Here is a 22,632-nt window from a genome sequence, read left to right as displayed (position 1 = left end):
TTTGCTTTACCTCCCATTAACACCCAACTCTGGTGCTCCTTCTGCCCTACAACAGGTGAAGAAGTTCACTCTCTCATTCAGTCCTCTCCACCCTCTACCTGCCCTCTTGATCCCATCCCCTCTCATCTCCTTCGCTCTCTTTCTCCCACTGCCTGCTCCTACCTCGCACACCTTTTCAACCTATCACTCTCCTCTGGGGTAGTACCCCTCTCATTTAAACACGCTCTCATCTCTCCTATCCCCCAAGAAAACCAATCTCGACCCCACATCTCTTGCCAATTATCGCCCTATCTCTCTTCTTCCCTATGCCTCTAAATTACTTGAGCGGATTGTCTGTAGCCGCCTAACCAGGCACCTCTCGGACAATTCCCTCCTTGACCCTCTCCAATCTGGCTACCGCCCCCTCCACTCTACCGAAACGGCCCTAGCCAAGGTTACTAATGATCTCCTATCGGCCAAATCCAAGGGTCACTTTTCCCTACTCATCCTCCTTGACCTCTCCGCAGCCTTCGACACCGTGGACCACCCCCTCCTGCTGCAAACTCTTCTCTCTCTCGGCCTCTCTGGTTCTGTCCACGCCTGGTTCACCTCTTACCTCGCTAACCGCTCCTTCTCTGTATCCACGTCTGGTTCTTCCTCCTCCCCCTACCCTCTCGCAGTAGGAGTCCCGCAGGGCTCCGTTCTTGGCCCTCTACTCTTTTCCCTCTATACTTCCTCCCTTGGTGCTCTCATCTCCTCCTTTGGCCTTCAGTATCACCTTTATGCTGACGACATTCAACTCTACATCTCTTCACCTGATCTTTCCCCCACCCTCCTCGCTCAGGTATCTGACTGCCTCTCCGCCATCTCCTCCTGGATGTCGGAGCGCTTTCTCAAAATCAACATTTCCAGAACTGAACTCATTGTCTTTCCTCCTCCCAACCACCCATCCCACCATGACCTCTCCATTGTCGTTAACAACACTACCATCTCCTCTGTCACCCAACTCCGCTGCTTGGGTGTCACCCTTGACTCCTCTCTCTCTTTTGCCCCCCACATTCATTCCCTTGCCCAAGCCTGTCGCTTCCAACTATGCAACATCGCCAGCATCCGTCCCTTTCTTTCTCAGGAGGCCACCAAAACTATCATACACGCACTCATCATCTCCCGCCTGGATTACTGCAACCTCCTCCTCACCGGCCTCCCCCACTCTCGTCTCTCCCCCCTCCGCTCTATACTCAACGTGGCCGCAAGACTTATCTACCTCTCACGCCGCTCCTCCTCTGCCTCCCCTCTCTGCCTTGCCCTTCACTGGCTCCCCTTCCCCTACAGAATTCTTTTCAAACTCCTCACCACCACTTACAAGGCTCTCTCCCACTCTACTGCCCCTTATATCTCCAACCTCCTCTCCATTCACACTCCCGCCCGCTCCCTGCGCTCGGCCAATGACCGTCGCCTCTCCTCAACTCTGATCACCTCTTCCCATTCCAGAATCCAGGACTTTTCCCGTGCAGCCCCCCTTCACTGGAATGACCTCCCTCGCTACATCCGCCTCTCTCCCACTCTGTGCTCCTTCAAACGTGCACTCAAAACTCACCTCTTTCTCAAAGCCTACCAACCATCCACTTAACCCCTATCTCCTCCGCTCATTCTCCCCTCTCTCCCATTGCCTCAACTGGCTCCTCTTGTACCTGGTCTGTCAACCCTCCCTTACGATGTAAGCTCGAATGAGCAGGGCCCTCTTCCCTCCTGTCTCCTTATCCGTTCTTCTGCTCCGTGTCTATTGCATCTGCCTGCCTGGAGTTTCTGAAGTATTGGTACTTTTTGTTTATTGTTCTGTACTGTTATACCCTGTATAGTCTACTGTTTGTACTATGTGCGGCGCTGCGGAAACCTTGTGGCGCCTAACAAATAAATGATAATAATAATAATAATGCTAGTGCTTAAGGTACTTAACAGCAATTAAACCATTGTTTTCTGTATTTGGGCCTGATTCATCAAGGTACTCAAACGCATACGCATCTGTGTTTCATACTTTGAGTGACGCAAACCGTTATATTTGCATTGGAGTTTGAGATTGAGTTGACTTTGAGTGCCGTATCTGCTCTGTTTGCGCTGCGTATGTGGTGTTTTACGTAGCTCAAGTCCTGTTTAGCAGATGCGTATGCGTTTGCGTACCTTGATGAATCAGGCCCCTTGTGACTAGTCTGGGTTATGCAGAAGCAAAAATGGTCCTTTCCCCCATTTAAATGACAGATTCACAACACAACAAATCTCAAAAGTTTGTACTATGCTAGTTACACGATTTAAGTGTGTTTGGGTCCTGTACCCTTCAGAAATACCGGCAGTAAAAATATCTCTTGACTGGGCAAGAATTTGTCACCGTGTCTGGTGAAAGGGTCACACCATAAAACCAGGAAACACAAATAGTGTTTGTACAAAAAATCAATAACAATTGAGCGCAATGATGACAAAGAAAACTTCACCTTGTTATCAAATCAGTACACACATGAAAGAATCAGGAGAGAAACAAAATATCAGGTCATTTGACTCACCACGATAAAGGTTTATGTAATGAAAGAGGAAAGTTTTATGTAATGAACAAGGAGAAAAGAACACGTTTTATGTTAGGAAAGAGGAGGAAACGTTTTTTGTAATGAAAGAGGAGGAAACGTTTTATATAATGAAAGAGGAGGAAACGTTTTATGTAATAAACAAGGAGGAAACGTTTTATGTAAAACAGAGAAGGAAACAAAAAATACTGGATTTTAAAAAAAAACCAAAAAACAGGAGGAAACGTTTTATGTAAAACAGAGAACACGTTTTATGTAATACAGAGGAGGAAACGTTTTATGTAATGAACGAGGAGGAAACGTTTTATGTAATGAACGAGGAGGAAACGTTTTACGTAATGAACAAGGGTGTGAGGGAAGGAGGTGACTGCAGACTATAAAACATATACTTTTTCTAGCCCTCTGGTTCCCCCATATTTGTCAGTCATATTTAAGCTTGTGTTTATTCTATTTTGAAAGTAGTTAAAATAACTGCCAGGTTGTACCTTTAGCCTGCAAACTAGTCCAATTTTTCAGTCTAGGCAAAAAAGGATTATTGTCCACCAGTCCTGTATGAATGTACATCACACCAGGGGGTCTTTTATCTTTGTTTAGCAGTGGGTCTATGTGTATTAGCATAGGAAACGGGTCCACAGGCAGAGCTCTATGTTTAATTACAGAGTGTGTTTAAATGTAAGTGTGTCTGGAGTGTGATCTTTCCTGTTTACACAAAATCTGCTGTATAGCCACATAACAATGCATGTTCCTAATTAATTCATCTGCTATCTCCTGGTCTGTATGTTTACCTGTGAAAAGGTAAATACACAAAAAGGACCAATCAGGTTGGTCCTGGAATTGCTGATGAGGTCATTTCTGGGCTTAAAAGACACCTAGAGAGGACAGCAAATTGGCATTCACTACAAAGTGATAGCTGAGGTCAGGCTGGCGTTGAGATATATTAATCTCTGCCCCTGACAGGAAAGGGACAATCAGTCCCTGGAGTACTGCTGTTGTCTGGTCTACCTCTCCAGGTCTTGGGGAGCTGTGTGTCCGCCAAAAGTGGAGTGACAGTGGCTTAGGGCCACTACATTTGCTGGTAGTCTTAAAGAAGAGAGAGGAGAAGCTTGGGTTGCTAGACAGCAGTCCCTGAAAGTAACAAGGATACTGGTGAGGTGTTTTCATTATACCCTGTATGTTGTCTATGCCAGACTGTAGTGTTATGTGTTTCAAGTTAATATTTAAATTTGTTAAATGCTGTTTGTTGTTACCATTTTGTTAAATAAACTTATTTTTGTTATTTCGGATATTTGCCTGGGTGATTTTGAACCTTGGATAGGTACCGGGTAGGTAGATACCCGGTATCTTCACAAAGGGGGAAAAGTTTTATGTAGTGAACGAGGCGGAAACGTTTTATGTAATGAAAGAGGAGGAAATGTTTTACGTCATGAAAGAGGTGGTACAAAGTGGTTTCAGCTTCAGTTTAATGTAAATTTAGGCATTTTGTACAGTGTGACTTTAGGAATATTTCCACCACCCAGAAACCTAGTTTCTAGTTTGCAGAACTGTCTCCAGAGAGGCGGGCACCTTGATTTGCGCTAGGTGTACAATATCACCATTAGCTGCAAACATTTCCTTTTCTATCTGTACCTGTTCCATTCTCTCTTCTACTGGAGAAATTATGTTTCTGATGCTGTTATAAATTTACCCATTCTTGCCAACTCTCCCGAGATTTTTCGTGAGTCTCCCGAAATTTCTGGGAGAGTAGGGCATCCTCCCGAATTAGAGTCACAATAACGCGATTTTCAAATAATTGCGTCATTTTGGCGTGATTCGTTAAGGTCCACACTCTCCGCCCATAACCCCCCTCCTTGAACTCCCAGAAGGGCTCAAGATAACGTTGGCAAGTATGAATTTACCTCCTTTGCAGTCCCTGTAACTTAAAAATAATGTGGTTTATACAATACTTTCAGATCACAGCCATTAATGCACCTGACTTGTTCACTCCGTGCGGCCTCTCTATATAGTATTGTATATGTATATGTATGTGTGTATATATATATATATATATATATATATATATATATATATATATATATATATATAGTATTGTGTGTGTCAGTCTGGGCGGCCTCTCTCTCTCTCTATATATATAGTATTGTGTGTGTGTGTGTGTGTGTGTATATATATATATAGTATTGTGTGTGTGTGTGTGTGTGTGTATATATATATATAGTATTGTGTGTGTCAGTCTGGGCGGCCTCTCTCTCTCTCTATATATATAGTATTGTGTGTGTGTGTGTGTGTGTGTGTGTGTGTGTGTGTATATATATATATAGTATTGTGTGTGTCAGTCTGGGCGGCCTCTCTCTCTCTCTCTCTCTCTCTCTATATATATATAGTATTGTGTGTGTCAGTCTGGGCGGCCTCTCTCTCTCTCTCTCTCTCTCTCTATATATATATAGTATTGTGTGTGTCAGTCTGGGCGGCCTCTCTCTCTCTCTCTCTCTCTCTCTCTATATATATATATATAGTATTGTGTGTGTCAGTCTGGGCGGCCTCTCTCTCTCTCTCTCTCTCTCTCTCTATATATATATATATAGTATTGTGTGTGTCTTGTAGGTCAGTCTGTGCTGGGCTCTAGGTCACAGAGGCTGCAGTGGACGTGGTTGGGGACAGCAGAGATACAATATGGAGATCTGACCCTCCGTGTCTCCACCCTGCAGATGTTCATCTTACTGTTATTTAACCAGCAGAAGGTGAGAATCGGATCAGATTGAAATGTTTTATTTTTTGAGGTGGAACAAAATGTAGCAACATGATCCCTATCACACTGGTTTGTGGACATTGTTCATACTACTTGGTTACATTCAGTGAGTGGTCCTCAATCTCATTGAGAGTTTGGGAGATTATACCTCATACTTGCCAACTCTCCCGGATTGTCCGGGAGACTCCCGCATTTTGCGAGAGTCTCCCGGACGAGTGTGGCAATCTCCCTGATAGGAAGGGGGAAAAATTCAGTTTAAACGCCGCGATTCACCCGGAATCGCGGCGTTTAGCCCCGCCCCCGCTGTAAAATGACGCGATTTGCGTCATTCCGTCACGGGGGCGGGGCCAAAATGACGCGATTTCGCAGCCCCGCCCCCTGCACGCCCACGTCCCAGCCGGCATCTCCCGGAAAAAGAAAAATAAATGTTGGCAAGTATGTTATACCTGCACCCTGGACTTGATTGACTGCAGAGTCAGTTTTTAATCCTTCTCCCGCATGTGTCATGCAAATATAAATTCTAATTAATAATCCTTCAAATCCTTACATACATTGCACTATGGAAATATTATCAACAATATATTGCAGCCATTACAAGGTTCTTTTTTCATATAAACTGTAGATCACGTTGTGTGTGAGGCAATAACTCTGTTTACTGTGTACAGGAAGTCTCTGAGAAGGATATTGTACATTGCACAGGGGTGTCTGACAGTTTACTGAGGAACTCTCTGCTCCCTCTCACCGCAGACAGTGGGATCCTGACCGTTCATGAGACAACTAGTACGTATCACCATTATCTTCACCTTTACCTTCTACTGACTTCTGTTTGCAAAGTAGCATCTAATATTATTTTGTGTAAGCACTTAAAACCATACATGCAAAGTAATTTATTCAGGATTCACCATAACTGGAAGGGGATCTATTTCATGTTGCAATGTTTTGTTTTCTATAAACATGAATTGAATTCCATAGTAGCACTTCACCTCCTTCTCTATGCCTGGACTCTCAGAATGCACTGAAGGGACACATGGGGGAGGGCGTAAGTCCAACTCCGACCTGCAGAAATGTGTGTTGTTTTACTCATACTTACCAACGTGACAAGGTTGGTTTCCAGAAGAGGTGGGCGTGACGTAATGACGCAAACGCGTCATTTGACAGTGGGGGGGCGGGGCCAAACGCTGCGATTCACCGGGAATCGCGGCGTTTGGGAGCTAATTCTGCCCACTTCACTAGGAAGTGGGCACTTCCTAGTGAAGTGGGCAGATCCGGGATATTGCCACACTCTCCCGGGAGTCCGGGAGACTCTCACAAAATGCGGGAGTCTCCTGGATATTCCGGGAGAGTTGGCAAGTATGGTTTTACTGCGCATATTCAGCTAATTAGATGTAACTTGCAGACACCTTCTGCTGGAGAGGTAGATGAGTGTAATGTAAGTGTGGCCTCCTGGAAATGTGGCCTGGTTAATGCTAATGCAATATGCTCCCACCAATCACAGACAAGCCACCTTTACAGGCTATTCGCATACAGGCCCTTTTTCAATCATTCTCGCTGTGGCTCTGCTAGAACCAAGTTGAAATATTATCAAATCTAGGATGATAAGAAAAGTTTCCATATGGAGTAAGGTGATTATTGTAATGTTTAATTACTGTGTTTGTTCGCATTTGTAAAGCTCTACCAAATAAGTAAATAATGATGATTAATAATGTGGCAAACAGGGGATTTGGGTGAGTATTTATTTCAAATAACCATTACAATTGGTGTATATTTTTTTTTATTATTACATGTTCCAGCCGTCCCTGGTTGCCAGGACATGCTGCCATTATTGGGTACTGCCGGCATTGCTTGATTAATGTCAACATTTTGACTGTCAACAACCACAATGTCTACATTCTAATCATGCAGGCAGCATGGATGTGTTGGCAATTCATTTACCCTGTCGAAATTTTTGCAGAAAATATTACTTCCATCTGTCTTTTTTGTGGACGAACTGCTTGGCTTGTTAAAGTGTGTATGTCCTTTTTAAGATCCAACATAAGGGTGGGTGGGAGGCCACAAGGACAATTCCATCTTGTATTACTTTTCTATTGTGAGTAACCTTTAGGTTACTATTGCTAAACAACTGATCCTGCAACAGTGGACCCCCCCATCTCCACCTCTTCTCAGTACGCTAATAACTGGCTTGCTAGACTTTCTTTATCTAGATACTACAATAAAAAAAAATATTTTATTTTGCTACACATTTATCTAGATATTATAGTCACCTTACCAGATATAGAAAATGGGGTTTATATCTCGACTGGTTAGGTGTTACTGTACAAACTAATGTTATGAAGTTGTTAAAATCCACCGAGTGGTATCTAGTCCGGCAAATTGAGAAGCGTAGTAACAAACCTTTCCTCTTACATGTTGGATTCTTTATCATTTCATTCTGTCCTCCTCTCCATCCCTCTGCAGTGCACAACCTTATGAACACGGAGGAGAGACACAAAATATCTTAGATGTTTTATTATTGTTTTGTTTTCCTTTTCTTTTGTTATGCATTTTATTTTTCTTTACACAAGAAATTGTATTACTCTGTCTAACACTACAATGTCTTTTCTGTGATCTTCATTTTATTATATTTTTCAGCAATGTAACTGGAATGACTTCTTTGGATGACTCGGTATAGCAGCTTCTGAATGTTTTTATGTTTAGTACTTCTATTGTTGTTTTCTTTTGAAATTTCTTCAATAAAACGAGTTTGAAAATAAAGAGAACAGGAAAAACATAAAATACAAAATGTCATTTGATATGTAAAATTGTTTACAGAATTATCCTGGGTACAGAGGCCAATACTTAAAGGGTAATTAAATGTGTAGTTGTATCAGTGCTAAATAATGAAACAGAGATTTCCCCTCTACATGGTTGGACCAGCCAACTAATACAATATGTGGGCGAAGGTTTTAAACATTTCCCACATTTTTGATTGAATGGCTGGAGACGCCAACTGCTTGGGATTCAGTGAGATTCCCAATTTCATTTATTTAGCCTTGACCTGCACTAGTGTTTTAGGCAGGTTACCCGTTTTTCCTTATCAGGCTTGGGTGCATACAAAGCAGTTAGTTAGGATACGTTGCGTAAAAAACAGGATATTTCTTGGACTTTCTTTTAATAAAGATATCTTGAATGAGGGGATGGGACATGCATTTAATTAATTTCAAATGTATTTATGCACTGGTTATAAAAGAGCTGACCATGACTGGTTGTAGAAGTGCCAGCGCTGGTTATAGAAGTTGTGACCATGACTGGTTGTAGAGGTGGTGACCATGATTTATTATAGAAGTTGTGACCAGCGTTGGTTATAGATGTGTTGACCATGACTGGTTATAGACGTGGTGACCAGCACTGGTTATAGATGTGTTGACCATGACTGGTTATAGACGTGGTGACCAGCACTGGTTATAGATGTGTTGACCATGACTGGTTATAGACGTGGTGACCAGCACTGGTTATAGAAGTGGTGACCATGACTGGTTATAGACGTGTTGACCATGACTGGTTATAAAAGTGGTGACCATGACTGGTTATAAAAGTGGTGACCATGACTGGTTATAGAAGTGGTGACCATGACTGGTTATAGACGTGTTGACCATGACTGGTTATAGACGTGTTGACCATGATTTATTATAGAAGTGGTGACCAGCGTTGGTTATAGATGTGTTGACCATGACTGGTTATAGACGTGGTGACCAGCACTGGTTATAGATGTGTTGACCATGACTGGTTATAGAAGTTGTGACTATGATTTATTATAGAAGTGGTGACCATGACTGGTTATAGAAGTGGTGACCATGACTGGTTATAGACGTGTTGACCATGACTGCTTATAGACGTGTTGACCATGACTGGTTATAGAAGTGATGACCAGCGTTGGTTATAGACGTGTTGACCATGACTGGTTATAAAAGTGGTGACCATGACTGGTTATAGAAGTGATGACCATGACTGGTTATAAAAGTGATGACCATGACTGGTTATAAAAGTGGTGACCATGACTGGTTATAGAAGTGGTGACCATGACTGGTTATAGACGTGTTGACCATGACTGGTTATAGAAGTGATGACCAGCGTTGGTTATAGACGTGTTGACCATGACTGGTTATAGAAGTGATGACCATGACTGGTTATAGAAGTGATGACCAGCGTTGGTTATAGACGTGTTGACCATGACTGGTTATAGACGTGTTGACCATGACTGGTTATAGAAGTGATGACCATGACTGGTTATAGACGTGTTGACCATGACTGGTTATAGACGTGTTGACCATGACTGGTTATAGATGTGTTGACCATGACTGGTTATAGAAGTGATGACCATGACTGGTTATAGAAGTGGTGACCAGCACTGGTTATAGAAGTGGTGACCATGACTGGTTATAGAAGTGATGATCAGCGTTGGATATAGACGTGTTGACCATGACTGGTTATAAAAGTGGTGACCATGACTGGTTATAGAAGTGGTGACCATGACTGGTTATAGAAGTGGTGACCAGCACTGGTTATAGAAGTGGTGACCATGACTGGTTATAGACGTGTCTTTTTCTTTTTTTTTCTTTTTAAACAGCAATGGCCCAGTCTCAATCAGGAAACCACCAGTGCCTAAATATCAGTTCTCCTAATTGATGCAGGACCATACTATAGACTACACTATTTTGTACAATAACTGATTAATTTATAAAATAAAGAATAATAGGTAAATGCCCCTTGAAGGCCTACAGAATACTAGATTAGATTGTAAAGTTTTCACTTAATTTGTCTTCCTATGTGTAATCCGCTTATTCTGCCCACTGTAAAGCAGCCTGTGTGACTATGGAACAAGTATCAATAGGAGGAAGGGTAACAAAGTGACCACATATTACAAGCTGGAAGAACTTGATCCTCTGTACTCATATTAGAAATATATTAAAGATTGTTGTGCTGCAGCCATTCTACAATGCTGTATGTATTAAAACATGTGGGATGTGTCATGAATCCCAGTGCATTCACGAAGAGCAACGGTAGTGTAAGGCAAAGTGTCTTTATTCTTTATTTATATTAACAAAAATAACTCAAATCCACGGATAACAGGTTCCAAAAGAGACTGTATAGTAAATTGGCAGGAACAAGTATAATAAGTTTTACCCCAGTCCAGAAGGCAAAAAGTCCAGGAAAGCAGACAGAGTCCAGGGATAAAGCAGTGATCAGACAAACAAATCCAAATAGCCGGGCAGAGATCAAGCAAATAGGAGAGGTCCAGAAGTCTGTCCAAAAGGTCAGGGCAACAGACAAAACAGCATGGTCCAAGGTACAGGCAAACGATTCGGGGTCTCAGGCAAGCAGGCAAGGTCCAAGGTACAGGCAGGGGTCATACACAGAAATACAATCCAGCAGGTATATACCAAACAGAACAGGAGCAGGTTAGCAGCAGCCAGGAACAACGGATGAACTGCCCAGAGCACAGCTAGAGGCAGGTACTTAAAGCAGTGAAACAGGTGCAGTTCTGATTAGCATCAGACAAGGGGATTAACTCCTTCAGGCATGTTGCAGAGTTCAGGAGCAGGACAGCAGCACCTCTGATGGATTATAGGTACTGCTGCCAGATACAAAACAAAGGCACTCATAACAGGATGTTAATTGTTAATTCCATATATTGTTACATATGTTTATTGTTAAATACTGTGTTAGGGGAATACACAACATAAGTCCATGCCTTATTGTCATGCTGCCTCTGTTACAGGACGCCTTTGTCTAAATGAAACTGCCCTATCTGACAGACAAATGGAGGCACTTCTCAATCTGTCTCCCAAACAGACCTACATGAGCGACTCAGAGAGAAGCATTTGCGCACTGAAAGAGAAGAGAGACTTCCTATCACATATAATCAGCCAGGTCATGAAGGAAGAGAGGGAGATCCATGTAGATTTGCTGGTGTTCAGGGTATGTTATTTTACGGATCTGTCCACATTTGTCTTCTTGTGTGAGTGCAAGTTATAATAGTACCTTTAATGTAAAAGATGTGAGCCCTGTGCAGTCTGGTTTATGGCGTAAATACAATTTATCAGTAGAGAGCTCTACTTACAGTTGTGGTCGACCTTATTGACACCTCTGAATTTTAAGTACATCATGTACAGTATCTCTGGAAACAGCTTTGGTCTATAGACATCCATGTTTGTCACAGAACAGCCAAGGATAAAACAATAACAATCTTTAAAAGCAATAGAGGGAAACACTATAAAATTTGAAAGATTGCCATGACACAATTATTGGCACACTTTTGAGTAATTTAAATCAATTCAAAAAAAGAGCTAGATTAGACTCTTGAGTGATAAACTAAAAATTTGAGTCACCTGTGATGAATTGTCAGAGCTCACATGAATTAAACAACAAATGATTGCTTTAATATCTAACAAGGCCACTTTTTATTCCGTTACCTCGTCACAATGGCGAAGAGCTGAGAGTATCAGAAGTGCTATTATCAGCACATACAAGACCTCTTGTCTTGTGTTTGGTGCACTATGTTGTTTAATTTGCTATTCATGGAAATCGATGAGAGAAGTCTTTGGAAGTTTTACGCTGTGTTTTTTCCACAGTTAGTACCAACCTTCAAAGAGCTGAAGGCTGACCTGGTACATTCTGGAGTCATGATTTTACCCTGTACCATATACCACACACTAAACCAAGAAGGGCTTCATGGGCTAAGACCAAGGAGGACCCCACTGCTGAAAAAAAAAGGAACAACTGATTTTTGCAAAACGTACCTAGACAAAACACAATCCTTCAGGGCAAATGTTCTGTGGACAGACAAAACCAAAATAAAGCTCTTTAGCAGTGCAGACCAGTGATTTGTTTATAGGTGACAAAATAAAGCCTTTAAGGAGAAGAACACCTTACCTATGGGTAAACATGGTGGTGCATCCATAATGCTCTAGGTCTGCTCTGCTGCCTCTGGTGCTGGAGGCCTTGGCCGTATTGAAGGAATCATTAAATCAGAGGATCACCAAGGCATTTTGGAATGGAATGTGCTACCCAGTGTAAACAAACAAGGTTTGGATCAAAGAACATGTGTCCCCCAGCACAATAAAGACCCAAAAAACACACCCAGAAGCAAAATATAATGGTTGAAAAGGAAAATATGTTTCAAACTGGGCAGCAGTGAATGGAAATCTTCGAGAGCTGAAATCTGCCATTGGGAAAAGGAATCCTGCAATCATTCAAGAGCTTCAACAAATTCCAATGGAAGAGTGAGAGAAACTATCAGGAGCCAGATGCAATAAGATTATAGATGGCTACAAGAAACAGCAGCCTTTGTTACCAAAGGGTGTGCAACCAAATATTAACGAAGGGTGCCTTTAATACTGTCCAAGTCATATTTTATATGTCGTCTTTGACACTACTACATGTAATTTGAAAAGGAAAGCATTTTGGGTTTATAATTTTGGGCATCATATTAAAATATTCTGATGATACAAAGTTGGTGCATTTCCTCTTATTTCTGAAGATATTGTACAGGTTATACAAAAAATCCAAGAGTGCCAACAATGCTGGCCAGAACTGTACAGAATCTATACAGAAACCACATGTCAGGCCTCATGCATTGAAATTAAGGATTTATCTTAGTTTTAGTTCATGTGGATACTGTTTGTTCACCTGCCCAAACCTTTGGCCCAGCTGCTGTAAGTCATCTTGTAGAATTTCAGCTACCTGTCATAAATTTGATTGTAAGCTGTAACTACCATAGGCCTAACCTGTCTACTTGTCTGTTCCCACTTTGACCACCTATGTATCATACACTTTGCTATTTCTATATCTTGTCTTTTATGTCTCCTTGAATGTTGTGTATTTTGCTTGTTGGACCTCTGCATTTTAGTAGTATGCATTGTGGAGAACGTGTGTACAGTCTATTTACACTCATTTTGTGTGCAGTGGAAATTAATTCATGTTGAGTTGTTTCCAATAGGCCGATTTCTAAAATAATTAAAATCTACCCGTCTGCAACTTCTATATATTATCTCTCTGGCTATAGGGGTGTCCTCTTCTCTCTCATTGTGGGGTCTACTCTCTGTTGCTGTGCTTTTCTCACTCTTTTACTAATTGTGTCTTCACCTCTTTCTGTCTCTCTCTTGCTATGAGATGTCCTTTTCTTTCTCTGTTTCTCTCGCTATGAAATTGTCTCTTCTCCCGCTCTCTCTATTGGGTGTCCAGTTCTCTCTCTATTGGGTGTCCAGTTCTCTCTCTCTCTCTCTCTCACTGTTGGGTGTCCAGTTGTCTCTCTCTCTATTGGGTGTCCAGTTCTCTCTCTCGCTATTGGGTGTCCAGTTCTCTCTCTCTCTCTCTATTAGGTGTCCAGTTCTCTCTCACATTATTGGGTGTCCAGTTCTCTCTCTCTCTCTATTGGGTGTCCAGTTCTCTCTCTGTATTGCAGGTCTCCTCATCACATCTCACTTTATCTTGCTTCTAGTGTCCTCTTTATCTCATACACTATTTTTTTTTTCAAGGTTATGGAATCTTGCCAGAAACAAGAGGACACATTGTTCTTGCTATCCCCCAGCCATAAATATGTTGCCACTGATGTGCTCTCATGTATAATGCGTCAGCTTAGGGACGGCAAAATCCAGAAGAAACAAAGTGACCCGTTAATACTGTGCTACAAAGTGGAGAATCCACCGCGTCCTGCATTTTATCCCATTACTCCACACACAAACAATGTGATGAATATCCCTCCACAAGTGTCAGAATTCTGCAGAGTACAGAAAGTAACCAGCAACATTGCACCAGTACAAGAGAATAGACCAACGTTCAGCACATTCAAGAATACTGAAAAACCCTGAAGTGGACGATTGAGTTTTCTAGAAATAATGAATGTTCTCTGTCTGGATATTGTGTTTGCAGCTTCATTTTTTCTCAGGAATATCACTTCTTATACTGAAAGTGTTAATTGTGAGATTAGAGATCATACTGGTGGTCATGGTGTCATTACAGAACCTTTCACACATTCCTCGTTCTTCAAAGTTTCTGTGATCGCTAAATAGACAATTCACAAATAATTGTCTAGCTACATAATTACATCACATATTTTTATGTCTATATGGACAGCGAACAACTTGACGTCACTGATTCCAATGGGCATTTAGAAAACAGCACATATTGGAGTCAGAGGATTAAGTGACTCGATGAACGAAGGTCCTGGTTGAGGGTAAACTGTTTAAACTCTGTTTATGAGAAGAGCCAGAAACATTAACGAAACATGAATAAAATAAATGAAGCGACCAATTAGCACATTGAATGATTATTGACTATTTGATGTGTTTGTTTCTCCATGTTCCACAATGATTCTTCTTCTATCTGTATCCTTTATTTGTAAAGCACCAACATATGACAACAGCTGTAGGTTGAGGGGATCATAATACAAATAAATAACATATAACATGAACCAGAAGGTAAAGATGACCCAGCCCCATAAGCTTGCAATCTAAGAGGTGCGGGACCAACTGATGCGTAAGGTACCGGAATAACAATTGTAGCTGCTGGTGGGGAAAGTGTGGTTCTACTGAGTGGACAGAGTGGAAGGTGGAGACCAGGAACACGAATCAGTCCCTGTAGGAAGCCCAAGACTGTCAGTTGCTGGAACCATCATTTATAACGACTGAACCATCCCGCCGCACTCACATTGCATCTGTCAGCCACGAGTAGCCTTGTACCTGGCCTCATGCTCACAGCACCAGGACTTGTGCCCCAGTTGCACAGACGACGTGGCTGCAGCAGCTGCCACTGAGGTCACCAAAGGAAGAACAGCGATGATAGTTGAACTCTTTGTATCCAGCAGCTGAAGCTGCGGTGATATTCCAGTAGATCTTCTCATTTCTATATACTTGTCAGTATATTGCTACAGATACAGTGATGCTGCAGATCATTGTCAGATAAAAGTGCAATGCTAGTGACATCACTGTACAGCAGATGCCTACACAGGACACAAGGGATGAAGCTCAAGCTCTGTTCATCGCTGGCTGTGCTGTCGCAGGGGTGGTGAATGTACAGAGCAGTCTTTAGAGAAGAGCTCAGCTTCACTGGACTCAAACCTAAGCCTGGATAATGTTTTTATGAAGGGTTCTACATGTCCGTTAGAGAGTCAGAAGGCGGCTCGCTGTGACTCTCCTCTCGGCTAATGTTAGGCAGCTGGGACACTGCCTGATTGGCTGCTAACCTGCATATTGAGGTTGGTTGCCAAGTAGGTACCCCATGATTGGCTTACAGTACTAATGGCAGGGAGTGCTTAACTTCCCTGTCAGTCATAGTGCACATTTAGCCTAAAGAAAAGAAAAAAATACCCCTCGCAAAGGCGCACTCAAAATAGCATGTAAAAGCACTAAGGCAATCTAGTAAAGTATTAAAGCTGCTGCAAAAAGGGAGGCTGAATCCTCCCCTGAAAAATAGAACCAAAAATATGCAGCTCTAAAGAATATCAACCAATCTGTCCTAAAGACACAATCAAAAGATGAGCTTCAACAGACAAATGATGAATACAAAATGAATAGAAAAAATGTTAAATAAATTTCACATACATAAAAACATTAAAATAAATTAAATTAAACACTCCTAAGAACCCAATAGATATGATCCTCTCGGATCATCACCTTATTAGTTACTCGCTCAGTCCCAGTTCTTTAAGCTCCCCGCTGTCAAACTCTTCCAATCCTCCTCATACTGGCAGGAATATTAACTCTTTTGATTTTCAACAGTTTTCTACCTCTCTCCAACACCTTTTCTCCCCAATTTCTACATTCTCCTCCCCTGATCTGGCAATTCCTCTATTTCACCAAACCCTGGCAACTGCCCTTGATCAAGTGGCTCTAGCGACCAATTTATACTCCGCGTAGACTTTGTTGTCAACCATGGCACACTAAAGTAACACAAAATCTACAGAAACTTTCTCGTAAAGCTGAACGTCACTGGCGTAAATCTTGTACCTCTAATGATTTCATCACATCATGGTATCTTTCCATCACTATTCAAGCACGCAGTGATTACTCCTATTGTAAAAAAAAATAATTCTGACCCAAACTCTCTCTCAAATTCCCGCCCCATCAAACTTCTCAAGAGAATTGCCTACACTCTTCTCACACACTTCCTTACAGCAAACAACCTACTGGATTCTCTTCAGTCAGGCTTTCGCTTTCAACACTGCACAGAGACTGCGCTGACCAAGGTTGTCAATGATTTGATCTATCCTTTGGATTTCAGTATCATCTCTATGTGGATGATACACAAATCTATCCTCTCCTGATATCTCACCATCTGTGTTGTCTCGCGTTACTGACTGTCTTTCTGACATTTCATCTTGTATGTCCTCTCGCCAACTCAAACTTAATCTTTCAAAAACAGAATTAATATTTCCACCCAGCAATAGAAGCTTCCTGCCTGACATTTCTATTTCTGTTGACAATATAATCATAAATCCCACCCCGCAAGATCGCTGTCTGGGTGTAATCCTTGACTCGCAACTTTCCTTTGTTCCCCACATCAACTCTATATTTACATCATGTTGCAAACATCTAAAAAACATTTCCAGAATACGTACATATCTTACACAAAACACCGCAAAAACTTTAATTCATGCACTTATCATCTCCCGCATCGACTATTATAATTCCCTCCTTACTGGTCTTCCCAAAATCAGACTCGAGCCCCTACAATCTATTTTGCACGCAGCGGCTGGATTGATTTTCCTTGCAAATCATTTTACATCTGCTGAGTAACTCTGTCAGTCTCTACATTGGCTGCCTGTTTTTCAACGAATCCAATATAAAATTCTTCTACTAACATACAAGACCGTCAACAAAATTGCACCGACACACATCTCCTCACTTGTCTCAAAATATCTCCCAACTCGACACCTCCGTTCTGCACAAGATCTGTGTCTCTCTTCCACTCTCATCACATCCTCCCATTCCCGGTTACAGGACAGCACCCACTTTATGGAATTACCTCTCTCGCACCACAAGACTTTCCCCTGGTCTTCAAACCTTCAAGCGTTCTCTGAAAACCCCCCTCTTCAGACAAGTTTATAGTATCTACCACCCTCTTACCCTCCCTAGGTTACCCTATTACCACCTTACACCTATTACACAGCTTACACAAGACAACAACCCTCTGACCAACATAGTTGTGTGACTGATCACACAGCCCACTAAATACTTTGTAACCTTTGCATTCTAGCTGGACAAATATTCAATATGATGTAGCACTTACCCTTGTGTATCAAACCATTGTCCCATAGATTGTAAGCTTGCGAGCAGGACCCTCTTACCTCTCTATATGTATTACCCAGTATTGTTTTATTAGTTTGTTCCCTTATTGTAAAGCGCTACGGAATCTGCTAGCGCTATATAAATAAATGTTGCTGCTGCTGATGATATAGTTAGTGGCTGTGATAGTAAACTTCACTCGGTAGAAAGGAAAGCACACATACACTTACTGAATCAGCAATTCAAATCTCCATATGCTGTCAGCTAGGGCCACTGGGAACAACCGGCCGGTAGTCAGCACCTGTCAAGCCGGCATATTCACTCTGACCACGGAATCTGCTGTACAGATTCATGCACAGTTAGACAACACAGCAACTAACCCTCATCCTTCTCTTCTCTTTTCATCTCCAGGTATGTTCATCCATACTACTACTACTCTGATCACTAATCTGTGAAATTCATCCCTGCAATCTGTGTTTAAAGTATGTTATAGGAAATTGTTATCTGTTTAAACTTAGGTTGGCCCAGTCTTTTATTGCTGCCTAATTTATGATAGGTATCTGGCATCCTCTATCCTATTAGACAAATGTTTTCTTTTCCTTTGATTAGCTGACCAATTAGCACATCTGTAGTGTATTGCTAAATTAGACTGACTATATCTTAGCTTCAGTCTATGGGGAGACGTATGTGGGGGTAGACGTGTGTGATTTCTTCACGAAGTGGAGGAAAATGCACCGTTAGACAACACAGTTGGACAAACATTGGACTGGATTTCACTTCCAGCAATAAGCTACATCTGCCACAGCCTATTTCTGCATTACTTGTCTATTTATATGGAACACTACAAAGAGGTAATTCTTTAAAATCCCCTAACATTTTGCTTTTACTCCTTTTATCACAATGTTTAACAAATTGCTTTTCTTAGTCTCATTTCATGGCATTATCTTTAGGACTGTGTCATCTTTCACCCCTCCACCAACACAAACTTGTTCATATTGCACCTGCATTACTCCACCTACCTCTAGTTAACACCCATGAACTGTTGTCCTATTTATTATCTCTAACAAGTACAACCTCCACCTGTCACCAGAAAATAAAAAGTCACACATTTTACAATCCCCTTACCTATCTTTCTCTCACTCTGCTTCTATTAGCTGGTGATATATCACCTAATCCAGGTCCCCCACACTCCTCACACACACATACATCAGAGCACTACCGCTCTATAGCAAACCTCAAACACATCACCTGTCTCCCCTCTCTTCCAAAGTCCTTTAAATGTGCCCTTTGGAATGCACGCTCTGTTTGTAACAAACTTACCTCCATTCATGATCTCTTCCTCTCAAAAAATCTCAACCTTCTGGCAATAACAGAAACATGGCTCATGCAATCAGACACTGCCTCACCTGCAGCACTTTAACATGGTGGCCTCCATCTCACCCACACCTCCAGACCTGAAGGCAGACAAGGAGGTGGGGTTGGACTACTTCTCTCCCCACAGTGCACGTTTACAGTTCTACCAAATGTCCCATCACTCACGTTCACATCTTTTGAAGTACATGCTATTCGCATTTTTAATCCATTCTCTCTACGTGTTGCGGTGATCTATCGTCCCTCTGGAGCACACCAACAATTTATTGAGGATTTCTCTGCATTGCTCCCTCACTTCTTATCTTCAGACATCCCCACCATCATCATGGGTGATTTCAACATCCCCATTGATAACCCACCTTCCAAGGCTGCTTCCAAACTACTCTCTCTAACCTCCTCACTTGACCTCTCCCAGTGGATTGAATCATCTACTCATCAGGATGGCCACTGCCTTGATCTTGTTTTCTCTAGACTATGCTCAGTTTCTAATTTTATTAACACACCCTTCCCCCTCTCGGATCATCACCTTATCAGCTACACTCTCACCTCCACTGCTCTAACCTCTCTAGTGTCTAACTCTACCAAGCCTCCTCATACTCGCAGAAATCTGAATTCTATTAATCCTCAACAATTTTCCACCTCTCTCCAACACCTTTTCTCCCCTATCTCTACATTCTCATCCCCTGAGATGGCAGTACCTCATTTTCACCAAACCTTAGCAACGGCCCTTGATCAAGTGGCTCCAGCGACACTACATACTAAACGTCGACTTCGATGTCAACCGTGGCACACCAAAGCAACACGAAGTCTTTAAAAACTGTCCCGTAAAGCAGAACGTCATTGGCGTAAATCTCGAAGCTCTAATGACTTCTTCACATATACTTCTGTCTACCGCTCCTATCGAAATGCTCTGGACACTGCAAAACAAACATACTTCCAATCTCTTATCTATGCTCAGGCTTCTAACCCCAAACGCTTTTTCAATACATTTAATCATCTTCTCAATCCTCCCACCCCGAACCCTCCATCTACTATCAGTGCTCAGGATCTTGCTTCCTACTTCAAGGACAAGATTGATAAGATCAGACTAGAAATGGTATCCTCTTCCTCGACAAGCAATGAGCTCAATTCCTTCCCACTACCCTCTGACACCCTCTCTTCATTTGACCCCACAAATGAAGAGGAGATTTCTACTCTCTTCTTATCTTCCTACTCTACCTCCTGTCCTCTTGCTCCTATTCCCTCGCAAATTGGTAGATCCCTGTCTCCTGTGCTTATTTCACCTCTAACTCAAATCTGTAATCTCTCACTCTCTACTGGCATTTTTCCATCACTATACAAGCATGCAGTGATTACTCCTATTCTAAAAAAACAAAACTCCGACCCAAACTCTCTCTCAAATTACCGTCCCATCTCTCAGCTCTTTTGCCCCTCCAAGCTTCTAGAGAGACTTGCCTACACTCGCCTCACACACTTTCTTTCCGCAAACAACCTGTTGGATCCTCTTCAGTCTGGCTTTCGTTCTCAACACTCCACAGAGACTGCGCTGACCAAGGTTGTCAGTGATCTGATCACTGCTAAAACTGAACGCCATTACTCTCTCCTAATTCTCCTGGATCTCTCGGCTGCATTTGACACCGTTGACCACTCTCTTCTCATACAAACGCTGCAATCCCTAGGTCTTTAAGACACTGTTCTATCCTGGTTCTCATCCTACCTCTCTAATCGCTCTTTCACTGTTAATTTCTCTGGAGCCACCTCTGCTCCGCTTCCCCTATCAGTTGGAGTACCACAAGGATCAGTGCTAGGTCCTCTGCTGTTCTCTATTTATACCGCTTCTCTTGGAAATCTAATAAGTTCCTTTAGCTTTCAGTATCGTCTCTATATCCTCTCCTGATCTCTCGACATCTGTGTTGTCCCGTGTAACTGACTGTCTTTCTGCCATATCGTCTTGGATGTCCTCTCGCCAACTCAAACTTAATCTTTCTAAAACAGAGTTAATAATATTCCCACCCGCCAACAAGAGCATACCTGACATTTCTATCTCTGTTGATAACATGACCATAAATCCCACCCCACAAGCTCGCTGCCTAGGTGTAATCCTTGATTCACACCTATCCTTTGTTCCCCACATTGACTCTATATCTAAATCATGTTACATACACTTAAAGAACATTTCCAGAATCCGCACATATCTCACGCAAGACACTGCTAAAACCTTAATTCATGCACTTATCATCTCCCGCATTGACTATTGCAATTCCCTCCTTACTGATCTTCCCAAAAACAGACTCAAACCCCTACAATCTATTTTGCATGCTGCAGCAAGAATGATTTTCCTTGCAAATCGCTATTCCTCTGTTGAATCACTCTGTATGTCTCTACACTGGCTGCCTGTCTTCTACCGAATCCAATATAAAATACTTTTACTAGCCTACAAGGCCATCAACAAAGCTGTACCAACACACATCTCCTCTCTTGTCTCAAAATATCTCCCAACTCGGCAACTCAGTTCTGCAAAAGATCTGCGTCTCTCATCCACCCTCATTACATCATCCCATTCCCGGTTCCAAAGTGCTTAGCACACAGGCAGCACAAAACAGGCAGATGCTTGACAACTGAAGAAAGTCTATGTGAGGAGCCAATCATACAGAGTAGTAGATGAGTCAGCGACTCGCGGCTATTACCACAGAGGCATGATAGAACTTAGTCCTGAAAATAGATATTTACCACTGATGTGGAATGAAGACTTGTCCAGAAGCAGGTAGATACGAAATAGCATGGAGCCGTCTGCAGCTGGCAGGTATTACCACTGATGTGGAGTGGAGACTTGTCCAGGAACAGGCAAGATACATTGTAGCATGGAACGGTCTGCGGCTGGCAGGTAATTACCACTGATGTGGAGTGAAGACTTGTCCAGGAGCAGGCAAGATACAACGTAGCATGGAGCGATCTGCGGCTGGCAGGTATTACCACTGATGTGGAGTGAAGACTTGTCCAGGAGCAGGTAAGATACAATGTAGCATGGAACGGTCTGCGTCTGGCAGGTATTACCACTGATGTGGAGTGAAGACTTGTCCAGGTGCAGGCAAGATACAATGTAGCATGGAGCGATCTGCGGCTGGCAGGTAATTACCACTGATGTGGAGTGAAGACTTGTCCAGGAGCAGGTAAGATACAATGTAGCATGGAGCCGTATGCGGCTGGCAGGTATTACCACGGATGTGGAGTGAAGACTTGTCCAGGAGCAGGTAAGATACAATGTAGCATGGAGCGATCTACGGCTGGCAGGTAATTACCACTGATGTGGAGTGAAGACTTGTCCAGGAGCAGGTAAGATACAATGTAGCATGGAGCCGTCTGCGGCTGGCAGGTATTACCACGGATGTGGAGTGAAGACTTGTCCAGGTGCAGGTAGCGTCCACGACAAACCGGTACCATAGGCAGGAACAGGAGACTCCTTGGTATCTCAGCAGAATGAGGACCAAGAACAGACTAAGGTAATAGGGCAACAGGTGTCTTAAGTAGTGAGGAGTGATTAATCAACCAATGAGGATAGGAACAAGGTTTTAACAGTCTGTAGGTCTGCACATGCGCAATCCTCTGGTCAAGATGGCGGACGGTCGCGGCGCAAGACAGGCGCCGGCAAGAGAGAGAGACTCATGTCTAGAACTAGCGGAACTAATAGTCCGGTGAGTGACAAATA

At 42.5% G+C, this 22,632-nt stretch overlaps 1 protein-coding gene across 1 annotated transcript; it reads left to right on the top strand.

Annotated features, from left to right (window-relative positions):
- Nucleotides 1-5,171: 5,171 nt before the first annotated feature.
- On the top strand, nt 5,172-14,586 carry LOC142145064 (cullin-9-like). The gene is made up of 4 exons (XM_075204544.1): nt 5,172-5,287; nt 5,961-6,075; nt 11,051-11,250; nt 13,809-14,586. Exons 1-4 carry the CDS (start codon nt 5,255-5,257, stop codon nt 14,139-14,141), a joined length of 681 nt encoding a protein of 226 aa, XP_075060645.1. The 5' UTR covers nt 5,172-5,254; the 3' UTR covers nt 14,142-14,586.
- The last annotated feature ends 8,046 nt before the right edge of the window (nt 14,587-22,632 follow it).

The sequence above is a fragment of the Mixophyes fleayi genome, chromosome 3 (genome assembly GCF_038048845.1).
Source record: "Mixophyes fleayi isolate aMixFle1 chromosome 3, aMixFle1.hap1, whole genome shotgun sequence".
In the NCBI taxonomy this organism is placed as follows: domain Eukaryota; kingdom Metazoa; phylum Chordata; class Amphibia; order Anura; family Limnodynastidae; genus Mixophyes; species Mixophyes fleayi.
This window is presented reverse-complemented; position numbering and strand designations above follow the sequence as displayed.